Here is a 27,888-nt window from a genome sequence, read left to right as displayed (position 1 = left end):
GAGTATTTTGAGGGGGACTAGTAGTTATAAATCTTTTACTGCAATAACCGTTTTCTTTTTTTAAAACATTCACTGTATTTTTTGGATCAAACCTCGTATTTGTGTCCCAACTGTCATGAATGAGTTTGTTATTTACATTTTTGCACGTTATTCTTTATCTTTTATACAAGGCCTACCGCTCATTTTGGGGGGTTTCTTGAGTCCTGAAATCTGAATCTGACATCCATTTTCGAATGAAAGCTTACTTTTATTTTTTGTTTATTATTTTGGGTCATTATTGCAGCCATTTTTGTTTGTTCACAATCGCCACCATTTTGACTTCGTCATTATTAGGGTAGACCTCCAACTAATGACACGACAGGTTAAATGGCCGTATCTGGAAGCACTTACTTGTCCTAGTTTGCGGATTTCAAATCACCTTTTAAGTCCTTTTGCGTTTTTGTTTTTTAATTTTGACTCGGGTTTTTGACTTTGTTTCATGATTTGTCCATTATGGTTGATTTCACGGTTTTCAGATAATTATTTCAGTTTTGACTTCGCCTTATTCTCCCGGTTACTATTTAAATAACCTTTGCTAGCTTTCCTAGCATAACTACAGCACAACTGGGGAAGGAGAATATTGATATATTTTTTTCATCAAGATATGATTCTTTCATTATATTCTCCATAATAAAATAGAACAGTTTTGCTTTCTGGAGACATCAGATTTTATTTTATTTTTTTTTGCATTCACTTAAGATGGTCCTGGAAATCGACTAAATAAAATTTGAGCCAAGCTGCCGGTATGTGGTATTTGTAACTCTTTCAAAGTGAAATTCAACCTTTACCTATTTCTCCCCTCGTGTTTTGCAGATACAAGCGTCCACAGCACTTCTCTGACTCCATGTTGTTTATCTGCATCTTTACAGCCCTGAGCTTCTTTCGGCGAAGCTGCTCGACTGTTCATAAGTGGAAACGGTAGTTAATGTCAGGCGCCTTTTCATTACCTTGCAGTATGATAAAGGTAAGTTGTGTAGCAAATGCCTCCTAAATTTTTCCCCAACAAAAACATAGATGTATGGATTTAGGCAGCTGTGGACGTATGCAAAGGCCTCTGTTATTTGAAGAAGGAGATCTATTTTATTACTTGACTCGCAGTCATCGAAAACCCCAAGCTTTCGTAAAACATCAAAAAAGGATACGATATTGTATGGAGTCCAAAAGATGAAGAATGCCGCCACGATAAAATATACCAGCTTGATTGTTTGCTTTTTGACTGTCCGGCATTGCGATAAACGGTATATGATTCGAAAATAGCAGTAAACCATTATAAACGACGGGATGAGAAGTCCTAAAATGTTGAGCTTCAAGTTGTGAAGTATCGCTAGGTGGTGGCTTGTTTCATTATCTGAATACATAGGCCTACACGTACTTTCCTCCTTGTTCAGCCTGTTGTATATGATCTCAGGAAAAGAAGCCAGCAGAGCTGACACCCAAACCACGGCACTGGCAATGGAGCCGTAGAAGGAGGTTCTGGCCTTGATGGCATACACAGCGTGGACTATCGCCAGGTATCTGTCTATACTCATCAGCGTTATGAAGAAGATTCCTGCAAAGAAGCCGATATAATAAGCTCCCATGGTCATTTTACAGAGTTCATCTCCAAAAATCCACCTATCCGCTGAGTAATACGCCTGGAGTGGAAGTGAAAAAACAAACAGCAGGTCGGAAATCGCCAAATTCAGCAGGCAAATATCAGTCATGCTCTTCAGTTTTACACATCTTGCCACAACGTAGAGCACAAGGCTATTTCCCAGAAGCCCGGCAATGAAAAGCAAGGAATAGATTACTGGGAGAAACACCTTGCCAAAGTCGATACTGTCACAGGGTTCAGCATTTGGGATTGAGCCGTAATCAAATGTGGTAGTGAGCTCGTTCAACACGGTGGCACTTTGTGATTCTACAGCAACGTTGGTGGTGTTGTTCTCATTCAGTGCCTCCATCTTACAGTGTGTCTTGCTCGCCTGAAAAAGAGATGAAGAAATAATATCACAGCAATGTTGATGGTCAACCAGATCAAGCTTCGTCAGTTCCACTTGTTCTTCCTGATTTAACCCTTGCTATCCATTCATAAACTCTTCATTGAGTCCTGCTGCTTTCACTTTTGTGCTGAGCCAACACCCTTTCGTGAAATTCAGCAGGTTTCATTTCCTTTGTCCAAAGAAATCTCACTATGGTGCGTTGTTCAATAATGATGCAATCCCACAGCGGAGCGTCCGTGTTCATTCGACCTTGACTTCAACAAGACTAATGGTAGAGCACTGCTCTGTGTGTGGTCAGACTACCCATAAGCCATTGTAAACAGGTTGCATTGAATGAGCTTCTATCTGTTGCAGTTACTGCATAATATTCAAATTGCCTTTACTTTTTGATTTACTCTCGTTTACGAGGGCATATCTCTAAAGAACTGTGTGTTAATGTATGTGTTTGATCTCTTAAATAAAAAAAAAATGAAATATAAGATGAACAATGCTGACCTACACATTCTCATAAAGGTTTAGTTCAACACCGCTTTCTCATCCTGAAAATAACATCTAGAGCCTTCCATTAAAATCTGATTTCAGTCCATTCCTGAAAATGAATAATAGGATATTGGAAAAACGACATTTGTCCCAAAGAGTTATTAGAGAAATTAAAATGAATACATCTCTATCTTGGATTGATGAAGGGATACTGGCAGGTGACTCCTGAAGAATCTAAAAAAACAGAAGATTGTAGAATGAAATTTGGAGTCCGACTTTCGGACGCCTAGACACAGCGTTACTTATTATACAGTTACTATTGTTCTTTGCGCTGTGACGTAACTATAACGTCGTCGTGTTTATTGTTAACCAAAGATTTCAAGTTAATGCTATCATTTTTATGTTAAACAGTTTACTTAGTAATTTAGCTGCGTTTTTTGCCATATCTTGGGTATTCTTGACACTTTTTTATTGTTCGGTAAGTGCCACGCAGTAAATTTTTCACCTTGAAAGTTAGTTGCACAGTAAAAATAGATGGCTATTTAACTGGTTATCTGTAAAGGTAAAACTAAAAGCTGGCTCGCGGACCCGGCATGGATGTTTAGAATTTTTTAAATCCTCGACAGGATTCTGGTCTATTATTAAATTTAAATCGTGGACAAATTTTTACCCTCAAGAGCCTGAACTGAGTCACTTTGACCCAGTGTTACTGCAAATTCATTTTTTCTTATTCTGTTTTGTAAGATAATTGCGAAATTTTGTGTATTTCATTGTTAGGTTTACTGCATTAAGTGCACTTTTCAGACCGTTGCTATTGAATGTTGATGTTACATAGTTTGACGTTAATCTTGAGTTGTTACGATACTGTGTTGTTATTATTATTCATGTTCAATAAAGGCTGGCTGGATGCGTTGCAATCAATTAAGGCTCTTTGGTCGGTCTGAGTGCGCAGGTACGGTGAGTGTCGAATGCACAGGCACCAATGCCGAGAAAAAATAGGCCTTTTTTGCACTGCAGCATCAGGCCCAATTCCGTCTTAATCCAGCCCTGTTTGCCAGCATGGATGGCTTTTTAAGCTGCCATTTGGGCTTCAGGGGGCACCTTTCACATTTCAGTGAATGTGAATAATGGGTCAAATATTACGGTCACATTCAGAATATCTGGACACATATCTCGATGATGTTTTCATTTTCAATAATGACTGGCAAATGCACTTGACGTCCAAAAATGGTGAGTTGTTTGTTTTATTGTGCGGACCCCAGGATCATACCCAGCCTTACCCTGACACTCACACACAGAGACACTGATAAGTGTCTCAATGAATTGATAAATAAAGAATATATTCATCAAATAATGAAGAGGAAACAAAACCCTCAACATTACACAGAAATGCGTACGCAATTGCCCCCCCACCCAGTTCCCAGACCGTGATATTTATTTACAGTACATATTCTACACAGTAAACCATTAGCACTAACAAGAAAGACTAACACAGTCCAGTATACCAGAAGCAACAGACAATGGAAAGTGGAATGAAAGACCCTGTGAAAAGCCCACTGAAGGAAATGTAAAAGTTTTGTCCTACCAGGTTCCTGTTGCATTGTGAAGGTTTGCTGTGATTAGGAGTGTGCACAAGCAGGCACAGGACAACACATACATCCAGATAGAAACGGTAATCCTCGGTAGTGTGGGTAATGCGTAGAGACAATTAGATAGATAGATACTTTATTAATCCCAAGGGGAAATTCACAAAAAGGTAAAAAGATAAAGTCGTATACGGAGCTGCTGGAAAGGCTGCCATTACAGACTGTTGTTGATCGCGATCCCCTCTGAGTCTTTTCGGCTTCTCTTTAAAAAGCCTGCTTAATTAACCTTCTTCCCAGTAACCCTTATGCACTCTGAATCTGCCCAACAGCATAATACTGCCAGGGCTGTTTGGAGTTGTAGGCGATTTTAAGTAGCATTGCTACAAGCTTAATAGAGGCTGTCTTAACTGGTAATTCAAAGAAGTGTAAATTGGATTTGTTGGAGACTTCACTACCTTGGGTATTCAATTGCTTATGGGGTCACATATCCACATTTGGATTCAGGGTGTGAGGAAGTTTCAGTCGTATGCCATCTTCACTCCTGTGCCATGGTTCATTAGGTGTGCTCAGCCAACAGGAGATGACCCTAAAGACAGCCTGGGGTACACGACACAAGTGCCTGACCTGCTACCAGGTGCTATATGATCGTAAGGCCCAAGTTTAGGGAAGAGAAGGATTTAGGAGTCATAGTGGACTCTAAGCTATCGACTTCCCGACAGTGTTCAGAAGCCAGTAAGAAGGTTAACAGAATGTCAGGTTATATAGCGCCTTGATGTGTGGACTACAAGTCACAGGAGGTTCTGCTCAGGCTTTATAACACGCTGGTGAGGCCTCATCTGGAGTCCTGTGTGCAGGTTTGGTATCCAGGCTACAAAAAGGACATAACAGTACTAGAAAATGTCCAGAGAAGAGCGACTAGGCTGATTCCAGGGCTACAGGGGATGAGTTATGAGGAAAGATTAAAAGAGCTGAGCCTTTACAGGAGATTAAAAGGAGACCTGAGTGAAGTGCTTAAAATTATGAAGTGAATTAGTCCTGTGGATCGAGACTATCATTTTAATATGAGTTCATCAAGAACACAGGGACACAGCTGGAAACTTGTTAACGGTAAATTTCGCACAAACATTAAGTTTTTCTTTACACAAAGAACGAGTGTGGTGTACAGTAAGACTTTAGGGACTTTCAAAACTCGACTTGAAGTTTTTTGGAAGAATTAAGTGGACAGGACTGGTGAGCTGTGTTGGGCTGAATGGCCTGTTCTCGTCCAGAGTGTTCTAATGTTAGTTGGAGCCTTGGCATGTGGGCACAGGTGAAGACGGGGTGTTTTTTTTTTTTTTTCTTGCAGTTTCTCCCATTTTCTGCCCACAACGCCAGTGTATTTCTCACTTCCTGCCTCACCTACCAGACAACGGAAACTCACTGGTCTTTGTTTTGAGCTACAAAATAAATTTATCTTGTGGTGTCCCCCACACCCACACATTGTGCCACTCGTAAACTTGACTCACTGATCTGCAGCTATACATTTCTGCTAAAATAAATGTAGTGTCTGCCCATTTGGGTGGCACAATGGGTAACGCTTCTGTCTTCCACCTGCTGTAGCCCTGGTTCAAACGCTGCGCTGTGCCACTGACTGTGAGTCGTAATATCAGGGCCCACAACTGCCATATTATGTGACCCAGAGCCAGAAATTAAAGAAACGGTGTCCACTTTGCAGAAATATACAGACAGCTCTGTGGCGGCACAGTGGTTAGCAGTGGTCTTTCATAGATCCCAATTCTCAATTCAGCTACCACACCCGCTCCCTGTTTGCTTTTCTCTGGGTCTTCCTCCCATGTACCAGTGATGTGCACTTCGGGTTAACATTCTAAACTCACCACAGTGGATGTCCCGCCCAGGGTTGGTTCCTGCCTTGCACCCTGTGTCTCCGAAACAGGCTCTACCCTCTCCAGTCTGTTGTGTAACAAGTTACTCGGCTCTGCCTGTAAAGTGCCCACTATAGAAAGGCGCCATAATAGTTCATAATGTTACTCTCCCCATATAAGAGTGGGTGTGTGCCTGAGTGCTACTCTGTCCGGGGTTGGCTCGCAGCTTCCACCCAGTGCCAAGAGGATCCTAAATCGATAAGTAATAATACTAATAATTCTTTGCATTTATATAACACTTTTCTCACTGCTCAAAGCGCTCAGCAGCTGCATGTTAAGGGCCTTGCTCAAGGGCCCAACAGAGCAGAGTCCCTATTGGCATTTACGGGATTCGAACCTGCAACCTTTCCGATTGCCAGTGCAGATCCCTAGCCTCAGAGCCACCACTCCGCCTTGGGGGTACTCTGTGAAAAATTGGGTGGACCACCTTGCCACTGGGAGCCGTGATGAATTGCATCGTCACTAAGCACAAGCAGGACTCAAAATCTCAAAAAAGACACCTAGTTTGTCCCCTCTTACGAATAGCGAGTTATTTAACATGATATCTAGAATACTTGGAAACGTCATGCAAACTGTCGGAGAACACATGAAATCCACGCCAAGTTTGGTATTGAATGTAGGGTCAGTGGGTTACGCCGAAGTATCTATTATGTGGTGCCTTTCATATCAATGATTGATTACATATTCAATCAGGACTGGCAGGCCATGCCCACATCCAGCAAGGGCTGCAAAACCAAGCCCACCTCTAACGAGAACTGGTAATCCAAACATTTAGCCAGTCAGGACTGATAAGCCACACCCATATTCAATCAGGACTGATAAGCCACACCCACATTAAGTAAGGAAATTCAGCAAAGACTGCTAAACCTCATTCACTCATGACCTGACATGGAAGGCCACACCCATATTCAGCCATCCATTCAAGGACTGCTAAGCCACACCCACATCCAACAAGGACTGATAAATCACATCCACTCTTACTCAGAACTGGTAGGCCACACCCCCATTCAATCAGGACTGGTAAACCAAACCCACATCAAGTGAGGATTGCTAAACCATGCCCACAGTCAATCAGGACTGATAAGCCACTCCCTTATTCAACATACACTGAAAAATCACACCAACACTCAATCAGAGCTGGAAGGCCACGCCCTCAGTTGAGCTAGGGACTGCTAAACTACACATGTAGTCAGTCAGAACAGATAAACCACACCCACACTTAACCAAAACTGGGAGGCTACACTCAAATTCAATCGGGATTGATAGTCCACACCCACACACAATCATAACTGGTAAACCACACCCAAATCCAATCAGGGCTGATAAACCACACCCACACTCAATCATAACTGGTAAACCACACCCAAATCCAGTCAGGGCTGATAAACGACGCCCACTAAAGTGCTCCCCAGACTTTATATCAGCAGCCTGAGGGACAAAGGTGACACTAGACACGATGGAACAAATAGCTAGTGGCACCATGAGGCTATGCCAATGATCAGATGCCTGGGTACTTTTAATTTTTTGTTTTTCTCTTTACCAACTGCCCACAATACGTATGTGTCATTCAGACATCTTATGATGAATTGTGCCTGAGATACCATGAGATCTGCTTTGTGAGATGTTCTTGTCTGCAGAAAATGTCTAACCAGAGAAGTCACCTTTGATCTGACCACAGACCAGCACATCCGCTATGAAACCTGAGGCTGCGTCTTGTTCTCTAATGCGATGTGTCGTGTGGAGCAGGCTGAGCTCGTGCTGTGCTTCTCATGCAAGATGCTAATGTTGAACTTCACGAGCCGCTGGGTTTGTGTTTCTTGGAATGGAGAAACCAGGAAACTAAAAATGGAACCCTAAACAGTGAAGGTGTTAAGGCAGGAGGTGGCCGCTTACATTACATAACTTTAAATTTGGTGATCTGTCTGCATTTTTAAAAGAAGTCATGGGGACGGGAGCAGAGTTGCTGCGCATTGCCAGATGATTTCACTTCTGTTGTTTTGCTCACAGTAACTCCCTTCTTATTTGTGCATACAGTGCCGACTTAAAATGCTGTCTTATACAGCTCTTGTCTTTTAGTGGTGTACATGACCATGTGCCTATTATATAGTGCCTTTCATGTCTAGCTCTTTAACAATAGGTATTTTTCATGTATCTCTATCTATTATTATATCTGTTGATTGATTATTGCTCCTTTCGTGCTCCAGTTGTATCTACATTATCTATATAGGTATGAAATGATCTATATATATCTATCTATATCTATATATATATATATATATCTATATCTATATATATATATAGTGCCTTTCATCTCTTATCTACCTATTATATAATGCTTTATGTATATATGTATTATATGATGCTTTTCCACAATCTATTATAAAGTGCCTTTTGTATTTATGTATGCATTACATGCAGCAGTACCTTTCGGATTTGTGACATAGTGTCTTTTGTATGTGTGTATAAATCTATTATATAGTACCTCTTGTATGTATTTACAGTGCATCCAGAAAGTATTCACAGCGCATCACTTTTTCCACATTTTGTTATGTTACAGCCGTATTCCAAAATGGATTAAATTCATTTTTTCCTCGGAATTCTACACACAACATCGCATAATGACAATGTGAAAAAAGTTTATTTGAGGTTTTTGCAAATTTATTAAAGATAAAAAACTGAGACATCACATGTCCATAAGTATTCACAGCCTTTGCTCAATACTTTGTCGATGCACCTTTGGCAGCAATTCCAGCCTCAAGTCTTTTTGAATCTGATGCCACAAGCTTGGCACACCTATCCTTGGCCAGTTTCGCCCATTCCTCTTTGCAGCACCTCTCAAGCTCCATCAGGTTGGATGAGAAGCGTCGGTGCACAGCCATTTTAAGATCTCTCCAGAGATGTTCACTCGGATTCAAGTCTGGGCTCTGGCTGGGCCACTCAAGGACATTCACAGAGATGTCCTGAAGCCACTCCTTTGACATCTTGGCTGTGTGCTTAGGGTCGTTGTCCTGCTGAAAGGTGAACCGTCGCCCCAGTCTGAGGTCAAGAGCGCTCTGGAGTAGGTTTTCATCCAGGATGTCTCTGTACATTGCTGCAGTCATCTTTCCCTTTATCCTGAATAGTCCCCCAGTTCCTGCCGCTGAAAAACATCCCCACAGCAAGATGCTGCCACCACCATGCTTCACTGTAGGGATGGTATTGGCCTGGTGATGAGCGGTGCCTGGTTTCCTCCAAACGTGACGCCTAGCATTCACACCAAAGAGTTCAATCTTTGTCTCATCAGACCAGAGAATTTTGTTTCTCATGGTCTGAGAGTCCTTAAGGTGCCTTTTGGCAAATTCCAGGTGGGCTGCCATGTGCCTTTTACTAAGGAGTGGCTTCCGTCTGGCCACTCTACCATACAGGCCTGATTGGTGGATTGCTGCAGAGATGGTTGTCCTTCTGGAAGGTTCTCCTCTCTCCACAGAGGACCTCTGGAGCTCTGACAGAGTGACCATTGGGTTCTTGGTCACCTCCCTGACTAAGGCCCTTCTCCCCCGATCGCTCAGTTTAGATGGTCGGCCAGCTCTAGGAAGAGTCCTGGTGGTTTCAAACTTCTTCCACTTACGGATGATGGAGGCCACTGTGCTCATTGGGACCTTCAAAGCAGCAGAGATTTTTCTGTAACCTTCCCCAGATTTGTGCCTCGAGACAATCCTGTCTCGGAGGTCTACAGACGATTCCTTTGACTTCATGCTTGGTTTATGCTCTGACATGAACTGTCAACTGTGGAACCTTCTATAGACAGGTGTGTGCCTTTCCAAATCATGTCACATCAACTGAATTTACCACAGGTGGACTCCAATGAAGCTGCAGAAACATCTCAAGGATGATCGGGTAAACAGGATGCGCCTGAGCTCAATTTGGAGCTTCATGGCAAAGACTGTGAATACTTATGGACATGTGCTGTCTAATTTTTTTTATATTTAATAAATTTGCAAAAACCTCAAACTTTTTTCACGTTGTCATTATGGGGTGTTGTGTGTAGAATTCCGAGGAAAAAATGAATTTAATCCATTTTGGAATAAGGCTGTAACATAACAAAATGTGGAAAAAGTGATGCACTGTGAATACTTTCCGGATGCACTGTATCTATTGTATAGTGCCTTTACTGTCTGTCTGTCTGTCTGTCTGTCTGTCTGTCTGTCTATCTATCTTTCATTTTACAGCAGGTTGGTAGATTTTATTATGAAATTTGTTTTCATCAGGACAGCACAAAACTGTAAGACAGGTATGTGTCTACGTCTCTATATCTCGTATATACAGTTGCTCCGTTTTCATCTATCATTCCACCAATTTTTTGCACCCTCATTTTCCAGTAAAGGACATAAGGCTGCCCTGACAACGTCAGGTGTAAATCAAAAACCAACCCCAGGTGGGACGCCAATTCATCAGAGGCCACCGGCACATCCACTCCCTTCTCAGTGGGCCAGTTCAGAGTGGTCTTTAACATTCACACAACTTCCCGGCTCACTTATTCCTTTTGGGGGTCAGTTGGGATGCCATTTCAGCAGAGGACAGGCCCACCCACACTCGCTGACCCCACCTTCTGCCTCAGTTTCGTTGTTTCTCGGTGGACGGTCACAGTGCTCAACAATGGCTTGATGACAATGAAACTCCAACTTCCTGCATGTTTCATGTCACTGAGCTAGAGATTACATGCAGAATGTCTCATCCTTTCATAAGTGCAATTTTCTTGCGTGTCTCTTCAAAGTCATTTACTTTCTGTATTTAACAATCCATAAGTCATTATTTTATATAGTGCCTTTTAAGTGAACTCAAAAGGCTGAACATATCGATGAAGAGCAGACAGGCATGCCATGATATAATTAATATCTACAGCACAGGCTGGGAGGCCGCTAGTGGGTCTGAGTCTGGCCTAAGAATGAGTTGCCTGCTCCATCATGAAATCATTTTAGCCATTTTATGATTAGTAAATTTGACAAAGACAGCTTCATTGTGTAAATAGTTGGTTGGCTGACTGCTGTCCTTCTGGTCCTTCATCCTTCCAGCCATTTGCTGTCTAAGTCTGCTTTTTAAGTGCAGGGTTATCAGGAGCTGGGGGCCCATTCTAAGAAGATGCCAACTCCTGATGGGATACCAGTTCATTGCAGGGCATTGCCACACAAGCATGGACCAATACAATGCTGTGGATGCACCTGACAATCCATTACCAGAACTTGGGTAATGGTGTCACTGGTGGAAGTCCACATGAACATGAGGAGGACAAATCAATCTTCTGTGCTGTTCACCCTCACTGTATTGGAGGTCACACATGATGCAGTTCCATTCTTCTATCAAGTAAGACTACCAAACTCTGGGCCCCCGGTGCAAACTTCTTCATGACATTGCAGTCTGGGTAGTAGGAGATGTAAGACAAACAGAGAGAGTGCCCGCCTGTCACAGTGCAACGTGGAGCTTAGAAGTCACAAGCTGCTTATTCAGGTGGGTGCAGGGAAATTACACTCTTGCTCAGCTGACACGTATTCACTTTTGGAATGGGAGGCCCCCGGGGTTCATGACTAAACCTCTCCATGTAAATAAGGACTTGAAACAGAGAGGGGCGACACCCTGAACCCGATTCCTCACCCATTCAGTTTGAAAGCAAATGAAAATCAAGCACCTGCCATTTTCACGGCTGTTTTGATGACTCTCTCTCATGTGCTTTTCACACCTGTACTGTATTTTAACACTTGTGGCATCTTGGTAAGACTGTCATTCAAGACTTGTGAGACGTGCCTGTCGAGGATTCCTCAAGGCTCTCCTCGTGATGCAGCTTTGCATCACAACTTTTTGAGGTGCTGAAACCTCTGTAGGTGACACCTGGGCATCCATTGAAACACTTGTGTGGGCTGAAACCCACAGGCCTATCTCTCTATTAAACACACAGTCCAAAACCCGTTTGACTGAACAAACTACCACATGCCGGCCCAGATGTGTGAGAATTTGGTTGGGGATGATGAAAAATGAGACCATGAAGATGGCCGGGCTCAGACCCAGGCGGGGTTTTCTGTTAGGGTGACACACCTGGGTGTAGGCGACATTCTACCGGATAAAGACTGAGGGTTTAGGTGGGGCCTCAAGTGGGACTAAGTGTGGTATTTGCAATGTTTTTAAATGATTAAAAATAAGAAGAGCACAAGGCAACCACTTGAAAGACCACATTTATAACACAACATTCTCCCAACCGCAATTCCTGAATAAATTCGCAATCACAAGGTGGGGAGAAGCCCGGCTGCAGCTGGCTGAAGGTGTTTACAGCATAGCCACAGTTTGGTTGATGTCTTAGGTGGATTTTCTTTTTACTTTGTCATTTTCTTGTCTTTTAAATATTTTGTTATTAACTGCTGGGCTTCATCTGATCTTCTGAGAGATCAGATCAGCAGCATTATCAAGAACTCTTACATTGGTCCATAGTGAGCAACTTACGGATGTGGACAGGAGGCTGTTTGCTGTTACCCTTCTTGCTGGTGATGGGACTGGGTCAAGAAGACATCCACAGTGTAGAAGTAAAATGGGATCCAGTGGACACCCTGGACACAGCTGAATGTTCTAGACTTTGGTGATGACCTGGCCTGTCTTTCTCGCACCTACCAACAGAAGAAGGAAAAGATCAGTTTCATTGCAGATAGATCAACTCGACTGGGCTTCAGTATCCACAGAGGAAAAAGAAGGTCCTTTGGGTAAATGCTGCCACTTCAAGACTCGAAGGTGAAGCGCTAGAGGAGGAAGAGAGCTTCACCTACCTTGAGACAGAAGCTAACATCAGAGCCAAGATTGGCAAGGCAAGAGTAGCTGTCCTTCAGCCAAGAAATGTTTGGATCTCCAGGTACCTGTCTATCGCAATTAGGATGGGAATCTCCAACAAAGTAACATTTATGGCTTCAGGGACTCTCCTATCACAGTTAAAATCAGGCTGGTCAACTAAGGAACATTTGGAGTCTTGGGACCTATCTATCGCAATTAAGATGAGAATTGTCAGCTGAGTAACGTTTGTGATGCCAGGAACTCCTCTATCATAAATGAGATCAGATTCTTCAACTAAAGAACATCTGGAGTTCCTGGGACTCGTCTATCACAATTAATATCAGACTCTTCAAACAAGGAATGTCTAGGGCCCCAGGGACTTGTCAATCACAATTAAGAACAGAATGTTCAACTAAGCAACATTTATGGCTTCAGGGACTCCTCTATCGCAGTTAACATCAGGCTGGTCAACTAAGGACTATTTGTAGTCCAGGGACCGGTCTATCGCAATTAAGATGAGAATCGTCAACTTAGGAACGTTTGTGACTTCATGAACCCCTCTATCATAACTGAGATCAGATTCTTCAACTAAAGAACAGCTGGAGCTCCTGGGACTCGAATATCACAATTAAGATCAGACTCTTCAGTTAAGGAATGTTTGTGGCTTCAGATACTCCTCTATTACAGTTGAGACCACTCTCGTCAACTAAGGAACGTCTGGAGTTCAGAGACCAATGAACAGTAACTAAGATCAGGCTCATCAACTAAGGAACACTTGGAGTCCATGGACCTGTCAATTGCAATTCAGATCAGAATCTTCTTAAACTAAGGAATATTTTTAGCTCCAGGGTCCCTTCAATCAAAATCAAGATCAGAATTATCAACTAAGGAATATTTGGAGCTCCAGGGTCCCTTCTATTACAATGAAGATCAGAATTTTCAACTAAAGAATATATGTAACTTCAGGGACTCCTCTTTCGCAATTAAGATTTGGCTGGTCAACTAAGGAACATTTGGAGTCCGGGGACAGGTCTATTGTAATTAAGATGAGAATCATCAACTGAGGAATGTTTGTGTCTTCAGGGACTCCTCTATCATAATTGAGATCAGAGTCTTCAACTAAGGAATGTTTGGGGTTCCAGGGACTGGTCTATCACAATTAAGATCAGTGTCTTCAACTAAGGAACTTTTCTGGCTTCAGGGACCTGTCGGTCTCAATTAAGATCAAGGTTTTCAATACCATCATGAAGTCAGTCCTACACAAAGGAACAGAGACATGGAGGACTACTGTTATTATTGCTATGAAAATCCAAACCCGGAGAAGGATCCTCTAGATATGCTGGCCTGATACCATTGACAACCAAGAACTGTGGTGGCAAACAAGACAAAGACCAGTCAAGGAAGGAATTCACAGCTGGTGAAGGAGATGGATCGGCTACTAACTACACAAACCAGCTTCAAGCATCATGAGAAAAGTCGTTACATAGAAAGAGATGAAGACGTGCCATCCAAAAAAACTCTTCATGGCATGACATGGAGGCAGATGCTAAGAGAATGGGGTACACCTGATGGAGCAGCTGGAGTTATTGGCTCAGGACAGAGATACCTGCAGATCTGTGTGTTCACCATGATCTACACAAGACACCTACATCCCACAAAAATTGGCAAGATAAAGGGCCCTCTGCAGACTGAACAAGTGCTTATGAAGTTGTGTACCTAAGGGAATTTACTCCATCTCATCACCTGAAACGGCTTTTCCTGGTGAGGACCGAGGAGGTTCCTATCATTGCCATTTGTGTCTTCAGCTATGGTTACGCCAATATGACTACTTAAGAAGACATTTTTTTCATTCTACTGGTTTCACAGTTTGTTACTGTCTGGTTGGGTATTCTGCTAAGATCACCGCGTGTGGGTGACTGCCATATTTCCACAGAGGTTAGTGGCTAAGAAGCGACGGCTTCAATAGAAAGCGGCGTGGTGAGCGGGCATCTGCTTTGGTGATAGGCACATGTGTAGCACATGTCTGATGGCAACTGTTTCATCTGCTCATACCAAGCTTTGCTTGAGGCAGCTGTCCCTATATAAGTAGGGACATGCATATGGGGCGCTATAAAGCACCTACTGTGTATCTAAGTATCATCTTGCTTAAAGCAGCTGTCCACATGTGGATAAAGGTGTACATGTGAGGCGCTATAAAGCAGCTGCCTTATTTTGCTTAAGGCAGCTGTTCACATGGAAGTAAAACCATACATTCTGGGGCGCTATAAAGCAGATACATCCAAGTCTCATCTTCTTTAAGCCAGCTGTCTATGTGTGGGTAAGGCCATGTGTGTGGAGTGCTATAAAGTAGACATACCTAGCATTCATACAGATAAACACACACACTGCTGTTTGCTACAACTATGTGGCGTAGGTGAATCAAAATAACAAAACTGGTCACCCTCCATGATCACCTGGGCTGCCGTTAGTCCAAAAGGCATCAGCATGAATCTTATCTTAGAAATGAAAGTCTGAGAAAACTGCCAGCAGTGTAGGCACCATTGCAATGGCTTCCAGTGTCTTTTTGGAATAATTTTTAAAATACTCGTAACTGCCTATCAGTCTCTGAACAATCCTGCACCTTCTTATATTTTGGAGAGTCTGCCCATTTTATTCCTAACCTTATGCACCATTTACTGTTGAAGATGTTTTGGAGCCACCACAACACAACACTTCAAAGAACTGCTAAAAGCCAACCTCTTTAATTTTGTGTTTTCTTCATGGAAAAAGATGATCTGCTTTGGTGACCCCTACCAGGAGCAACTGAAGAAGAAGAAGAAGATAAATAATGTTTCTCGGACTGCCGCCTTCCATCTCTGAAACATTTCTAGACGTCGTCCTGTTGTTACGCAACACAGTACTGAAGAATCGGTTAATGCCCGCGTCACCTCACGTATAGATCACTGTAATGCTATTCTATCTGGCATCCCACAAAAACGTATCCATCGCTTAGAACTTATACAGATTTCTGCTGCTAAGATAATTACCCGTTCTAAATCTACTGGAGACATCCCACCGATTCTCACTCAACTTCACTGGCTCCCTGTTAACTACAGAATACAATCCACAATACCGCTGTGAACATTTAAAGCTCTCCACAACCTCACTGATCTCCTCCAGACTGACACTCGTCTCGCTCACTCAGATCCTCATCTGCAGCTCGACTTTCTGTACCGCACATCAGACTCGAGTGTTCTCTCCTAGTGCTCCTCAACTCGGGAATTCTCTTCCTCTCGTATCTGTCAACTAGACTCAGTAACTGCCCTGAAAGCTGGCATAGCAATTATGAATTTAACTCTGCTACTGCCGGGTATCTTCGACGTTTCCTACTACCGCTTTACCTTATGGCTATTTGATTTTATCGTCCTCTTTGTTTTTATATCTTATTACTGTTGTTTAATTTCATTGTAAGGCGAACTTGAGTGTTAAGAAAGGCACCTATTAAGTAAAACATATTATTATTTTGTAACCCTGTTACTATTCTAAAGCACTCAGAGCTACAATTCGTGCTTTAATTGTTGTGGTTCCCAAAAAATGAATGACAAAGGCGCGCGATTTGTAATCTCCTTTGCATTAACCCCAGAACAATGAGCCAAAAACGCAACAAGAAAAATTGTCATTACGTGTCACAGATAACGTGAAAACACCAACACCTCAATACAGTAGGGAAGGTCTGTCGAGTGACACCACAGACACCACTTCTTGCTGCTTCGCCGGCTCCTTTTCAAAATTCCCGTTGGCCCTTCTTCTCCCCAGCAGCCCCTGCACCCATTTCGGACTTCCAATGATGACAAAAGTCCTCAGGGCAGCTGGAAAATAGAGTCCATCAAGTTGCAGCACTGCTACAGGGAGATTCACTCAAAAGAGGCCCTGAATATTCTGGAATAACTCTCGCGAGGACAAAGCAATCTGAACGAAACGACATGCAATGTTCTCCTCCGTATATGGAGCTTCGAACAAGTTATGAGGTAGGCGCCGGGAAGCCGTAACGACCTTTAACCAACGGTTGCAACTTCTAGATGCATCCCGCCCGTACCCCTTCACTTTGTCACTCAACTTCTCATCAGGATGGTGGTGTACTGTATTGAGCAGCGTGTCTTCATGGTGCAAACCTATTGGGTCACCAATTCAATAAGTGATGTCAGAATCAACTGGATGATCGAGAGTTAACGCAAGGTGACCTATAGCAAGATGGAGCAACGTGACACACGTCAGCAAGGAGCCTGGCAGAAACTGAGTCTTTCTTCAGCAACAGGGTCATTTCAAAGGGGCTTTGGCCACCACGGTCGCCGGATCTGACACCACCAGACTTCTTCCTTTGGGGTCTGCTCGACGGAAAAGTCTATCGGAACAAACCTCGCAAATGTGGAAGATTTGAAGGAAAACATCCGACATGAAATTGCTGCTATCCCCCATGAGAGATGCTTGATATGTTCCGGAACATGGAGTGCCATGTCGAAGTGTGGCTGGCAGAAAACGGAAGCCACTTCCAGCATCGCATGTAACACAATCGATTGCACAGACGTCAAGGGATAGAGCGTATTTGTTTGGTTCAGATTGCTTCGTCCTAACGGGAGTTACAACAGAATATTGGGGGCCTCTTTCGAGTGAATCTCCCTTTACAAGACACTTATTTTGTAACCCTGTTACTATTCTAAAGCACTCTGAGTCGCAATTTGTGCTTTAATTGTTGTGGTTCCCGAAAAAGGAACGACAAAGGCTTTTGATTCGTAATCTCCTTCACATTAACCCCCAGGACAATGAGCCAAAACTACAAGAAAAATTGTCATTACGTGACACAGATAACGTGAAAACACCAACACATCAATACAGTTGGGGAAGGTGTGTCGAGTGCCCACCGCTGTGCTGATGCAAATTTAGTACTCGATCTTCGAGTGACAGGTTTTAAGTCGGTCACCAACACACAGCCCAACGTCACAATCAGGACAGTAGAAGCGCGTTTCTGTACACACCTTTCTTATGTTTGTTCCACTGCTTGCATGTGAGAGGGTTGAATGTCCGCGCCTGAACCACACGATCGACACGTCCCTTTTGTTATTGTGGGCTACCACAGTGCAAGGCTCAGTGAATTCCACATTTCCCCTTGGCACGCACACTGACATTGTAAACAGTGGTTAGGCGGCTGGCGTCTCACTTGTTCTTGCCCTCAATTGCAATCATGTTGCCTTTTTGTCACGCAGCTACTGTCACACCATGGAGAAGCTTCTCGTGATTGAATTCACCAGTCCTATCACGGCAGGGTGGTCATACACTGCTGTACTCTCCGTGTCGACATCTGATGACTGACTCACGTCCTCATCACTATCACTCGATTCCAGCAGTAGTTCCGTTTCAGTTTGTTCTAAAACTGACCTTGCGACTTTTCGTTTCCCATTTTGCTTTTTGTTGACGGCTCCGCCCCATTCATGACTATTGATGACTTAATAGAAATATTCATGACTTATTGCAGCGTGATGTTATTTCATCCACTAGATGGCAGCAGAATACTGTCCTGAGCGTTTCTTGGGCTTAACAATGTAAAGCGGATCATTACAGTGCATCCGGAAAGTATTCACAGCGCATCACTTTTTCCACATTTTGTTATGTTACAGCCTTATTCCAAAATGGATTAAATTCATTTTTTTCCTCAGAATTCTACACACAACACCCCATAATGACAACGTGAAAAAAATTTACTTGAGATTTTTGCAAATTTATTAAAAATAAAACAATTGAGAAAGCACATGTCCATAAGTATTCACAGCCTTTGCCATGAAGCTCCAAATTGAGCTCAGGTGCCTCCTGTTTCCCCTGATCATCCTTGAGATGTTTCTGAAGCTTCATTGGAGTCCACCTGTGGTCAATTCAGTTGATGGGACATGATTTGGAAAGGCACACACCTGTCTATAGAAGGTCCCACAGTTGACAGTTCATGTCAGAGCACAAACCAAGCATAAAGTCAAAGGAATTGTCTGTAGACCTCCGAGACAGGATTGTCTCGAGGCACAAATCTGGGGAAGGTTACAGAAAAATTTCTGCTGCTTTGAAGGTCCCAATGAGCACAGTGGCCTCCATCATCCATAAGTGGAAGAAGTTCAAAACCACCAGGACTCTTCCTAGAGCTGGCCGGCCATCTAAACTGAGCGATCGGGGGAGAAGGGCCTTAGTCAGGGAGGTGACCAAGAACCCGATGGTCACTCTGTCAGAGCTCCAGAGGTCCTCTGTGGAGAGAGGAGAACCTTCCAGAAGGACAACCATCTCTGCAGAAATCCACCAGTCAGGCCTGTATGGTAGAGTGGCCAGACGGAAGTCACTCCTTAGTAAAAGGCACATGGCAGCCCACCTGGAGTTTGTCAAAAGGCACCTGAAGGACTCTCAGACCATGAGAAACAAAATTCTCTGGTCTGATGAGACAAAGATTGAACTCTTTGGTGTGAATGGCAGGCATCACGTTTGAAGGAAACCAGGCACCGCTCATCACCAGGCCAATACCATCCCTACAGTGAAGCATGGTGGTGGCAGCATCAGGAACTGGGAGACTAGTCAGGATAAAGGGAAAGATGACTGCAGCAATGTACAGAGACATCCTGGATGAAAACCTGCTCCAGAGCGCTCTTGACCTCACACTGGGGCGACGGTTCATCTTTCAGCAGGACAACGACCCTAAGCACACAGCCAAGATATCAAAGGAGTGGCTTCAGGACAACTCTGTGAATGTCCTTGAGTGGCCCAGCCAGAGCCCAGACTTGAATCTGATTGAACATCTCTGGAGAGATCTTAAAATGGCTGTGCACCGACGCTTCTCATCCAACCTGATGGAGCTTGAGATGTGCTGCAAAGAGCAATGGGCGAAACTGGCCAAGGATAGGTGTGCCAAGCTTGTGGCATCAGATTCAAAAAGACTTGAGGCTGTAATTGCTGCCAAAGGTGCATCAACAAAGTATTGAGCAGAGGCTGTGAATACTTATGTACATGTGATTTCTCAGTTTGTTTATTTTTAATAAATTTGTAAAAACCTCAAGTAAACTTTTTTCATGTTGTCATTATGGGGTGTTGTGTGTAGAATTCCGAGGAAAAAAATGAATTTAATCCATTTTGGAATAAGGCTGTAACAAAACAAAATGTGGAGAAAGTGATGCGCTGTGAATACTTTCCAGATGCTCTGTATGTGTCTCCCCCCAAGTCCGACTCGTGCTTAACCGTATTTACATGGAATTCCAGGCCGGAGTCGCGCTCAGGTTTCGGTTAAAAAGCAAGTCAGTTAAAATGTAGTCCCACCGTATAATAGACATGTCTGGAGACAACTGTGAGTGAATTGCACTTCAAAGCAGGTGGGAACAACTAGGCGGTTCACCGAGTGTCACGTTTCTAAACCAATCCAACGAGCTCACAGTAGGGGCGGAAATTTCTGATGTGCAAAGATCAAAGGTTCTCTCGTTAACTTCGCCCAATAGACGCACAAACTTCTTTTTACGATGAACTATCTACAGTCAAGAAAACCCCAACAGGTAAATAAATTAGTGTTACGTGTGCAGAGAGCATATTACACGTGTTAAAGATAAATATAATGTGACGCAAGGGAAAAACCGTTCTGTAGCATCAGATTATACATTGGCATTCGACAGCATTGATGGACGAGTGGTTGACGTGAATGATACGTCCTCGCAGGTGCCGTGTGTGCTCTCTGTTGTTCAGCGTTATGACGATAGTGTAGGAGTCAATGTCGGTTTGAAAGAATTGCAGTTACTTTCATGAAAATATGAACAACAGAATACGCATTTGACGTAAACGGCGTGTCACACTCTGACAAAAGGAATGCTGTTAAGGGAGTGGATAACAAAGAACCCCAGGAAATGACGATTTCAGTGCTCAAAACACCTGAATCTACAAATCTGCCTAACGACACCAGTAAAGCACAGATAAGGCTGCACAACATCCACCTTCTGACTGCACGTCTAAAAGAATAATTAAAGAAATTGAACATTACTGTCTAATTAGAGATGCAAATACACCAAGAGAAAATAGCCGCCGTGTTTTAGCACGTTTGTATATCCACAGACCCCAATGCTTGTCGAAACTCTGTTAGTAGTTATTACATCATATAGCGATGCAATAGTCAAAATGACAGAATGGTCCTGTAGCGGTTCTGTGCTGCTCAGATGCACGCCATCGATGGGACGCTGATTTATTTATTTTTTTGGTAGGGATTCCAGGAACGCGCCCAGCCTTGGCCCGACCCGCACTCACTCACGGACAGAAACACGAATCTACTAAATCAAATAAATGAATGAATAATATCCATCCACCCATTATCCAACCCGCTATATCCTAACACAGGGTCACGGGGGTCTGCTGGAGCCAATTCCAGCCAACACAGGGTGCAAGGCAGGAAACAAACCCTGGGCAGGGCGCCAGCCCACCGCAGGACACACACACACACCCTCATGGGACAATTTAGGATCGCCAAAGCAACTCAACTGCATGTCTTTAGACTGTGGGAGGAAACCCACGCCGACACGGGGAGAACATGCAAACTCCACACAGGGAGGACCCGGGAAGCGAACCCAGATCTCCTAACTGCGAGGCAGCAGCGCTACCCACCACGCCACCGTGCCGCCCACTGGTATTTCATAATGATTGGTTTACCCACTACACCCTGCAGCATCAGGAGACTGAAAAACACTGACATGTCTTCTACAGCGACAGGCTGCCAGCGACTGTGACAAGCAAATGGCCAACTGGGAACTTTTTTGACTCTGCTCAGCAATAACTACCATCTCCACCAGACTATCATCGACAAATCATAACTAGTCCAGGTAATCACGATCAACAGACATGTTTAGACTGGAATGGTCAGACAGGAGATGCAGGATTGTCAGCAGCCGTATAAAGGTGACCCCAAACACGAACATCACGGACACTTGGCAGGTCGGAATCTACCAGACGGGTGTCAGTTTCACTGTCCGTGTCAAGGTCTGATGACCGAGTCACATCGTCCTCACTATCGCCCAATTCAAGCAGTGGTTCTGTTTCAGTTTGTGCTAAAACCGACTTTACGGCTTTGTGTTTGCCATTTAGTTTTTTTGTCGGAAGCTCCGCCCCACTCGTGAATATTGATGAGTTACCATAGAGTGGCAAAACACAGAGTTGTTGCAGCGTGATGTTATTTCGTCCACTAGATGGCAGCAGAGTACTGTTCCGAGAGTTACTTGGGCTCAGCACCGTAAAGCGGCTCATTACACGTCACCGGGGGTCTTAACTGTAATGGGGTAGAATTCACTCACGGGGTCAACACCAAGGAGGTTAAAAGATTTCATCTAAAAATTGAAACATGATCATTTCCTCACTAGCAAACGGTACGACTTTATACTTACTTTCTACTTAAGTGTGTTGAGTTAACTGTCGTTTGTTTCTTCTTTCAGCCCTTTACAGCACCCCTTTGTTTTATTGTACTTCAGATTCTGTTAACATCTTTTATACATTTTGTAATATGCCAACCCTACTGAAGCCTATCATCATTTGACTGCTAATAATACATCCATCCATTTTCCAACCCTCTGAATCCGAACACAGAGTCACGGGGGTCTGCTGGAGCCAATCCCAGCCAACACAGGGCACAAGGCAGGAACCAATCCTGGGCAGGGTGCCAGCCCACCGCAGGGCACACACCCACACACCAAGCACACACTAGGGCCAATATAGAATCGCCAATCCACCCAACCTGCATGTCTTTGGACTGTAGAAGGAAACCCACACAGACACGGGGAGAACATGCAAACTCCACGCAGGGAGGACCCGGGAAGTGAACCTGGGTCTCCTAACTGCGAGGCAGCGGCGCTGCCACTGCTCCACCGTACCGTCCACTAATAATACAAATAATAGTTATTACTTTTACTATCCATCAATCCATTGTCTAAACCCCCGGGGTAGAGTTGTAGGGCAGCTCAACTCAATCAATGGGCACAAGGCAGGAACAAGAGCTGGACACGGTGCCCGACCATCACAGGCCGAACAAACAGCCATGAACATCAGGGGCCACCTTAGCATCGCCAGTCCACCAAACCCACATGCGTCAGGACTCTGGAGTACTCAGATGCCAACCTCAGTCTCCTTTACTGCGAATCAGCAGAGCTACTATGGTGCCACCTTGTTGCCCAAAATTATGATTAATTAGTGTCCTCAGTCTCTTCCATCCATTTTTTTTCCATTATGGTCACAACAGTAATTAAAATAATTCATTTGTCCAACAATCCGCCTAACCTGCTTCTCCAGGGCAAGGGTTGTGAGCAGATGGAGTCAATGCCAGCAAACATTGGGCACAATGCAGGAACAACACCTGGACAGCATGCCAGTCCATGACAGGCTAAACGCACACACATACAAAGACACATCAGGGTTCAGGTTAACGTCGCCAGCCCACCCAACACACACGTGTTAGGACTGTGGGAGAAAACAGGAGCACCCAGGGAGAATATGCAAACTCCATGCAGATGCCAACCCCACTCTTTCAATACAAGACATGGTGCCTCCTAATCTCCCAATATTATAATTATTAATTAGTGTCCTCAGTCTCTTCCACCATTAACATATTCATCCATCCATTATCCACCCCGCTATATCCTAACTACAGGGTCATGGGGGTCCGTTGGAGCCAATCCCAGCCAACACAGGGCACAAGGCAGGAAACAAACCCCGGGCAGGGTGCCAGCCCACCACAGGACACACACACACACCAGGGACAATTTAGGATCGCCGGTCCACCTGACCTGCACGTCTTTGGACTGTGGTAGGAAACCCATGCAGACACGGGGAGAACATGCAAACTCCACGCAGGGAGGACCTGGGAAACAAACCCGGGTCTCCTAACTGCAAGGCAGCAGCGCTACCCACTGTGCCACCCTTGACATATTCATATTTATATTTTTTCACTATGGGCACAACAGCAATTATAATAATTCATTTGTCCAACAATCTGCCTAACCTGTTTCTCCAGGACAAGGGTTGTGAGCAGATGGAGTCCATGCCAGCAAACATCGGGCACAATGCAGGAACAACACCTGGACAGCATGCCAGTCCATTACACATACACACACACATCAGGGGTCAGCTTAGCATCGGCAGACCACCTAACCCACATGAGTTAGGACTTTGGGAGAAAACCGGACCACCCGGGGAGAGCACACAAACTCCAACCCCAGTCTCCTTCACTGGACGTCAGCAGAGCTACTACTCCTGTGCCACCTCCTAATATTATAATAATTCATTGGTGTCCTGCAATCGCTTCAATCTGTTAATTTATTCATAGTTTTTTCTCCACTATATGCATAATAGGAGGAAGAGGAAGAAGAAGAATCCATCCATCTTCCCAAGCCGCTTCTGCGAGGCTGGGTTGTGGGGCAGCTGGAGCCGATGCCACCCCACATCAGGCATAAGGCAGGAGCACCACCTTAACAGGGCGCCAGTCCACTATGAGACACACACACACACACACACACTGAGGCCATTTTAACGTCACCAGTTCACCTAACCTGCTGTCTGTGGACGGTGGGAGGAAACTGTTCTCGTTATTATTTGTGTTATTTTTGAATATAAAACTTTATTTCTGTGGCACCGACTGAACTGAACATTACATCACAGAGGCTTGCCAACTGAATAATTCAAGTACAAATTCAAAAAGCAATAAATAAAAATAACAAATATAAAATTCTAAGAGATGCACAAAATAAACATGAGCTAAAATCTAAAAGGCCAAACAATGAAGTACTTTTTTTTTTTTTAAATAATTGTTTTTTAAATTGATTTCAAACTACTTGGAGCAGACTCGGGTGGCACTGCCATGATGACAGGTGGCAGCAGCCACTCTCCTACATTTAAACCCACCAGCGCCTAATAAAAGAGAAGCACAACTGCACAGAAGGCCCCTCTTGGTGCGGCTCCACACGCACGCTACTAAGAGTTAGGAAAGGAACGTAGGATGGGATGCCAGTTCATCGCAAGGTTCGCTCTCACATGTCGAACACCCTCAAATGATGCCAGTTTTGCTCATTTTCCTAAAATGCGTGTGCTTGGGCATGAGGGAGATAAACAGACATGAACACGGGAGGCCATGCAGGCCTCACACAGTAAAACAAGTCGGCGTAGGACTTTAAAACAGGATAGATAGATAGATAGATAGACATGAAAGGCACTATATAATAGATAGATAGATAGATATGAAAGGCACTATATAATAGATAGATAGATAGATATGAAAGGCACTATATAATAGATAGATAGATAGATAGATATGAAAGGCACTATATATTATGATAGATAGATAGATGAAAGGCACTATATGATAGATAGATATGAAAGGAATTATATTATAGATAGATAGATATGAAAGGCACTATATAATATGATAGATAGATAGATACTTTATAAATTCCAAGGGGAAATTCACATACTCCAGCAGCAGCATACTGATAAAGAACAATATCAAATTAAAGAGTGATAACAATGAAGGTATAACAGACAGACAATAATTCTGTATAATATTAACGTTTAACCACCCCGCCACCCGGGTGGAATTGAAGCCATGAGGCAGAGGCGTTAAGCGCTACGCCACCCTGCTGCTCCTCCTGTGTTTCCATCCTCATTTATTTTTAGCACATATACAAGATTCAGAGGGTGGCAAATCTGATGAAGCCTACACAGCCAAAATATCCCTTTAATTATTTTTTTTTCAGCATGAACTTATTTTTCAGAATTTATTTAATTTTTCTTTTTTCAATTTTTTTTCCTTTTGCAGGCACACACTGATGCAGCCCTTCACCACATTCAGACTCAAATGTCCCCGTCCTGCTAAACAAAGGTGACACACTGGTTCTTCAGAGCGATGCCATAAGGGAACCATTTTTGGTTCTCAAGAGGACCACCCACATGAAGGTTCCAGAAAGAATGTTAATTTATTTACAGTTTATTGGTGACAGGACAGCAGATCTGTGATTGTATCAGCCTTTCTTAATTTGAAAAGCAGTCTCGCTGCATACAGTAACACCGGCTAAGTGCTGGGGTTTGAGCTCTTAGTGTCCTGCAGGGAAGCCCACCAGACTGTTTTGTCCTCTTCCACCATGTGTGGAGTCTGCATGTTCTCCCTGTGTCTGCATGAGATGCGGGTTCGGTGGATTGGTGATGCTAAGTTGGCCTCTGTGTGCGTGTGATCACCATGCGATGGACTGGCACCCTGCCCAGGTGTTGTTCCTGCCTTGTGCCTTATGCTTGCTGCGGTGGGCCCCAGCTTCCCTGCCACCCTGCTCAGAATAAACGGATTTAGAAAACTAACGGATGACAGACGAATAAACTGCAAAGAGCAGGCGAGTCTCAGAGTCGCACATTTCATCTTCTGGTCACACGGCAGCTGCGCTGAAAGTGAATTGAGAGGGGATTCATTAAAAAAAACAAAGAGAAGCAAATCTGGAGAGAAAGACCCTGATGGGCTGCAATTTAGCTAAACGGCCTGCTATACAACATGTCTGGACCACACATTGGGGGGCTTTCAAAGAAAGAAAGAAAGAAAGAAAGAACCACACAACCCAGTAAAGTGTCAGTAAGGAGAAGGAGAGCGCGGCGGGCAGTCGTCACACGGCGATCGATCTGACAGCGAGCGTGGGAATACAAACACACACACACATATATATTATATTATATATACATTTATATACGCACACACACACACATAATAATACAAAAGTTATTGTCTGTTATACCTGCATTGTTATCACTCTTTAATATTATTTTTTATCAGTATGCTGCTGCTAGAGGATGTGAAATTCCCCTTGGGATTAATAAAGTATCTATCTATCTATATTATATATATACACACACACACATATATATATATATATATATATATATATATATATATATATATATATATATATATATATACACCACTTATTTATATAAGTATATACATATACAGTATACACACACGCGCGCACACGCACATAAATATACACACATATATATATATACATTTATATATATACACACACACACACACATTTTATATATATATATATATATACACATATCTACACACATACACGTACACAGACATATACGTACAGACGAATACATACATATATTACACACACACATTTACATACACATATAATGTATAATCGCACACGTACATACCCATATTTAGACACATATGTGCACACACACGTGCATACACCCACATATATACACACATAAATATATATATGTGTGTGTGTGTGTATTATTTATTTCTTTATTTTTTATTTTTAGTTATTTCTTGCAGAAGGGTGCATACTGAAGTTCCCTTGAATTAAAGTCTAAAGCGGTCACCCCGCACGTTGAGACCCTTCAGCCAAGCATTTTTTTTAAATTGTTATTATTATTATTATTATTATTATTAATAATTTTTACGTTTGCCGATATTTGTGTAAATTGTGCTCTAGCGCTGATCCGAATCAAGAAACCACCGAGTATTTCGGGGCTCGTTTCCTGAAGCGATGCTTTCCTTTCTATAGCGCCCAGCTGAGGAGTTCACGAGGTGCCTTTGTAGTAAATGTCAGTAATTCCGACCCTTTTTTTTTGTAAATTCTCTTTCTTAGAAATAACGAAGCGGAGATCCACCGACTTCAGCGCCCTTCTGACACGCAGAGGAAGTTCAGGCGGCTGAGGTGCCAGACGCTCCTCTGATTCTGAGCAGGCAGGCAGGCGGGCGAGCGCCGCGTTTCTTAATTTGGCTCCTATTGATAATCAGCTCTCTTTATCTGACTGCACTACTGATTTCCTAAATCACGCCAGCCATATCTCACTTTGAGATCTCCATCTCTGAGTGCTTAGCGCTGCGCGTCAGTTCGGCTCATCAAAGCGCAAGTGAAGCTCCTGCCGAGGAGAAGGAGGAGGAGGAGGAGGAGGAGGAAGAGAGCAGCGCAGACTGGAGAGGAGACTCACCCTTGAACCGCAGCCCGCAGGTCCTGCCTCTGCCTCGATCAGCGAGTTGTGCTGCCCGTCGCGCCGCTCGCCCGTCTAAATCGC

The 27,888-nt window shown here is 43.6% G+C and overlaps 2 protein-coding genes across 2 annotated transcripts in view; one reads left to right on the top strand and one right to left on the bottom strand.

The window, feature by feature from the left end:
* glb1 (galactosidase, beta 1) overlaps positions 1–919 on the top strand; it is a 119,618-nt gene extending 118,699 nt beyond the window's left edge. Inside the window, exon 17 of the transcript XR_005630797.1 lies at positions 853–919. The gene's annotated coding sequence lies outside the window, so the exon portion shown is untranslated. The remainder of the gene's footprint in view (positions 1–852) is intronic.
* LOC120516195 (C-C chemokine receptor type 4-like) lies at positions 8–27,888 on the bottom strand. The gene is made up of 3 exons (XM_039737707.1): positions 27,805–27,888; positions 12,478–12,638; positions 8–2,003 (listed from the first exon to the last, which is right to left on the bottom strand). Exon 3 carries the CDS (start codon positions 1,980–1,982, stop codon positions 903–905), a length of 1,080 nt encoding a protein of 359 aa, XP_039593641.1. The 5' UTR covers positions 1,983–2,003; positions 12,478–12,638; positions 27,805–27,888; the 3' UTR covers positions 8–902.

Source organism: Polypterus senegalus, chromosome 15, assembly GCF_016835505.1.
Source record: "Polypterus senegalus isolate Bchr_013 chromosome 15, ASM1683550v1, whole genome shotgun sequence".
NCBI classification, from domain to species: Eukaryota; Metazoa; Chordata; class Cladistia; order Polypteriformes; family Polypteridae; genus Polypterus; species Polypterus senegalus.
The sequence above is the reverse complement of the archived record's forward strand: the minus strand, read 5'-3'. Positions and strand labels throughout refer to the sequence as shown.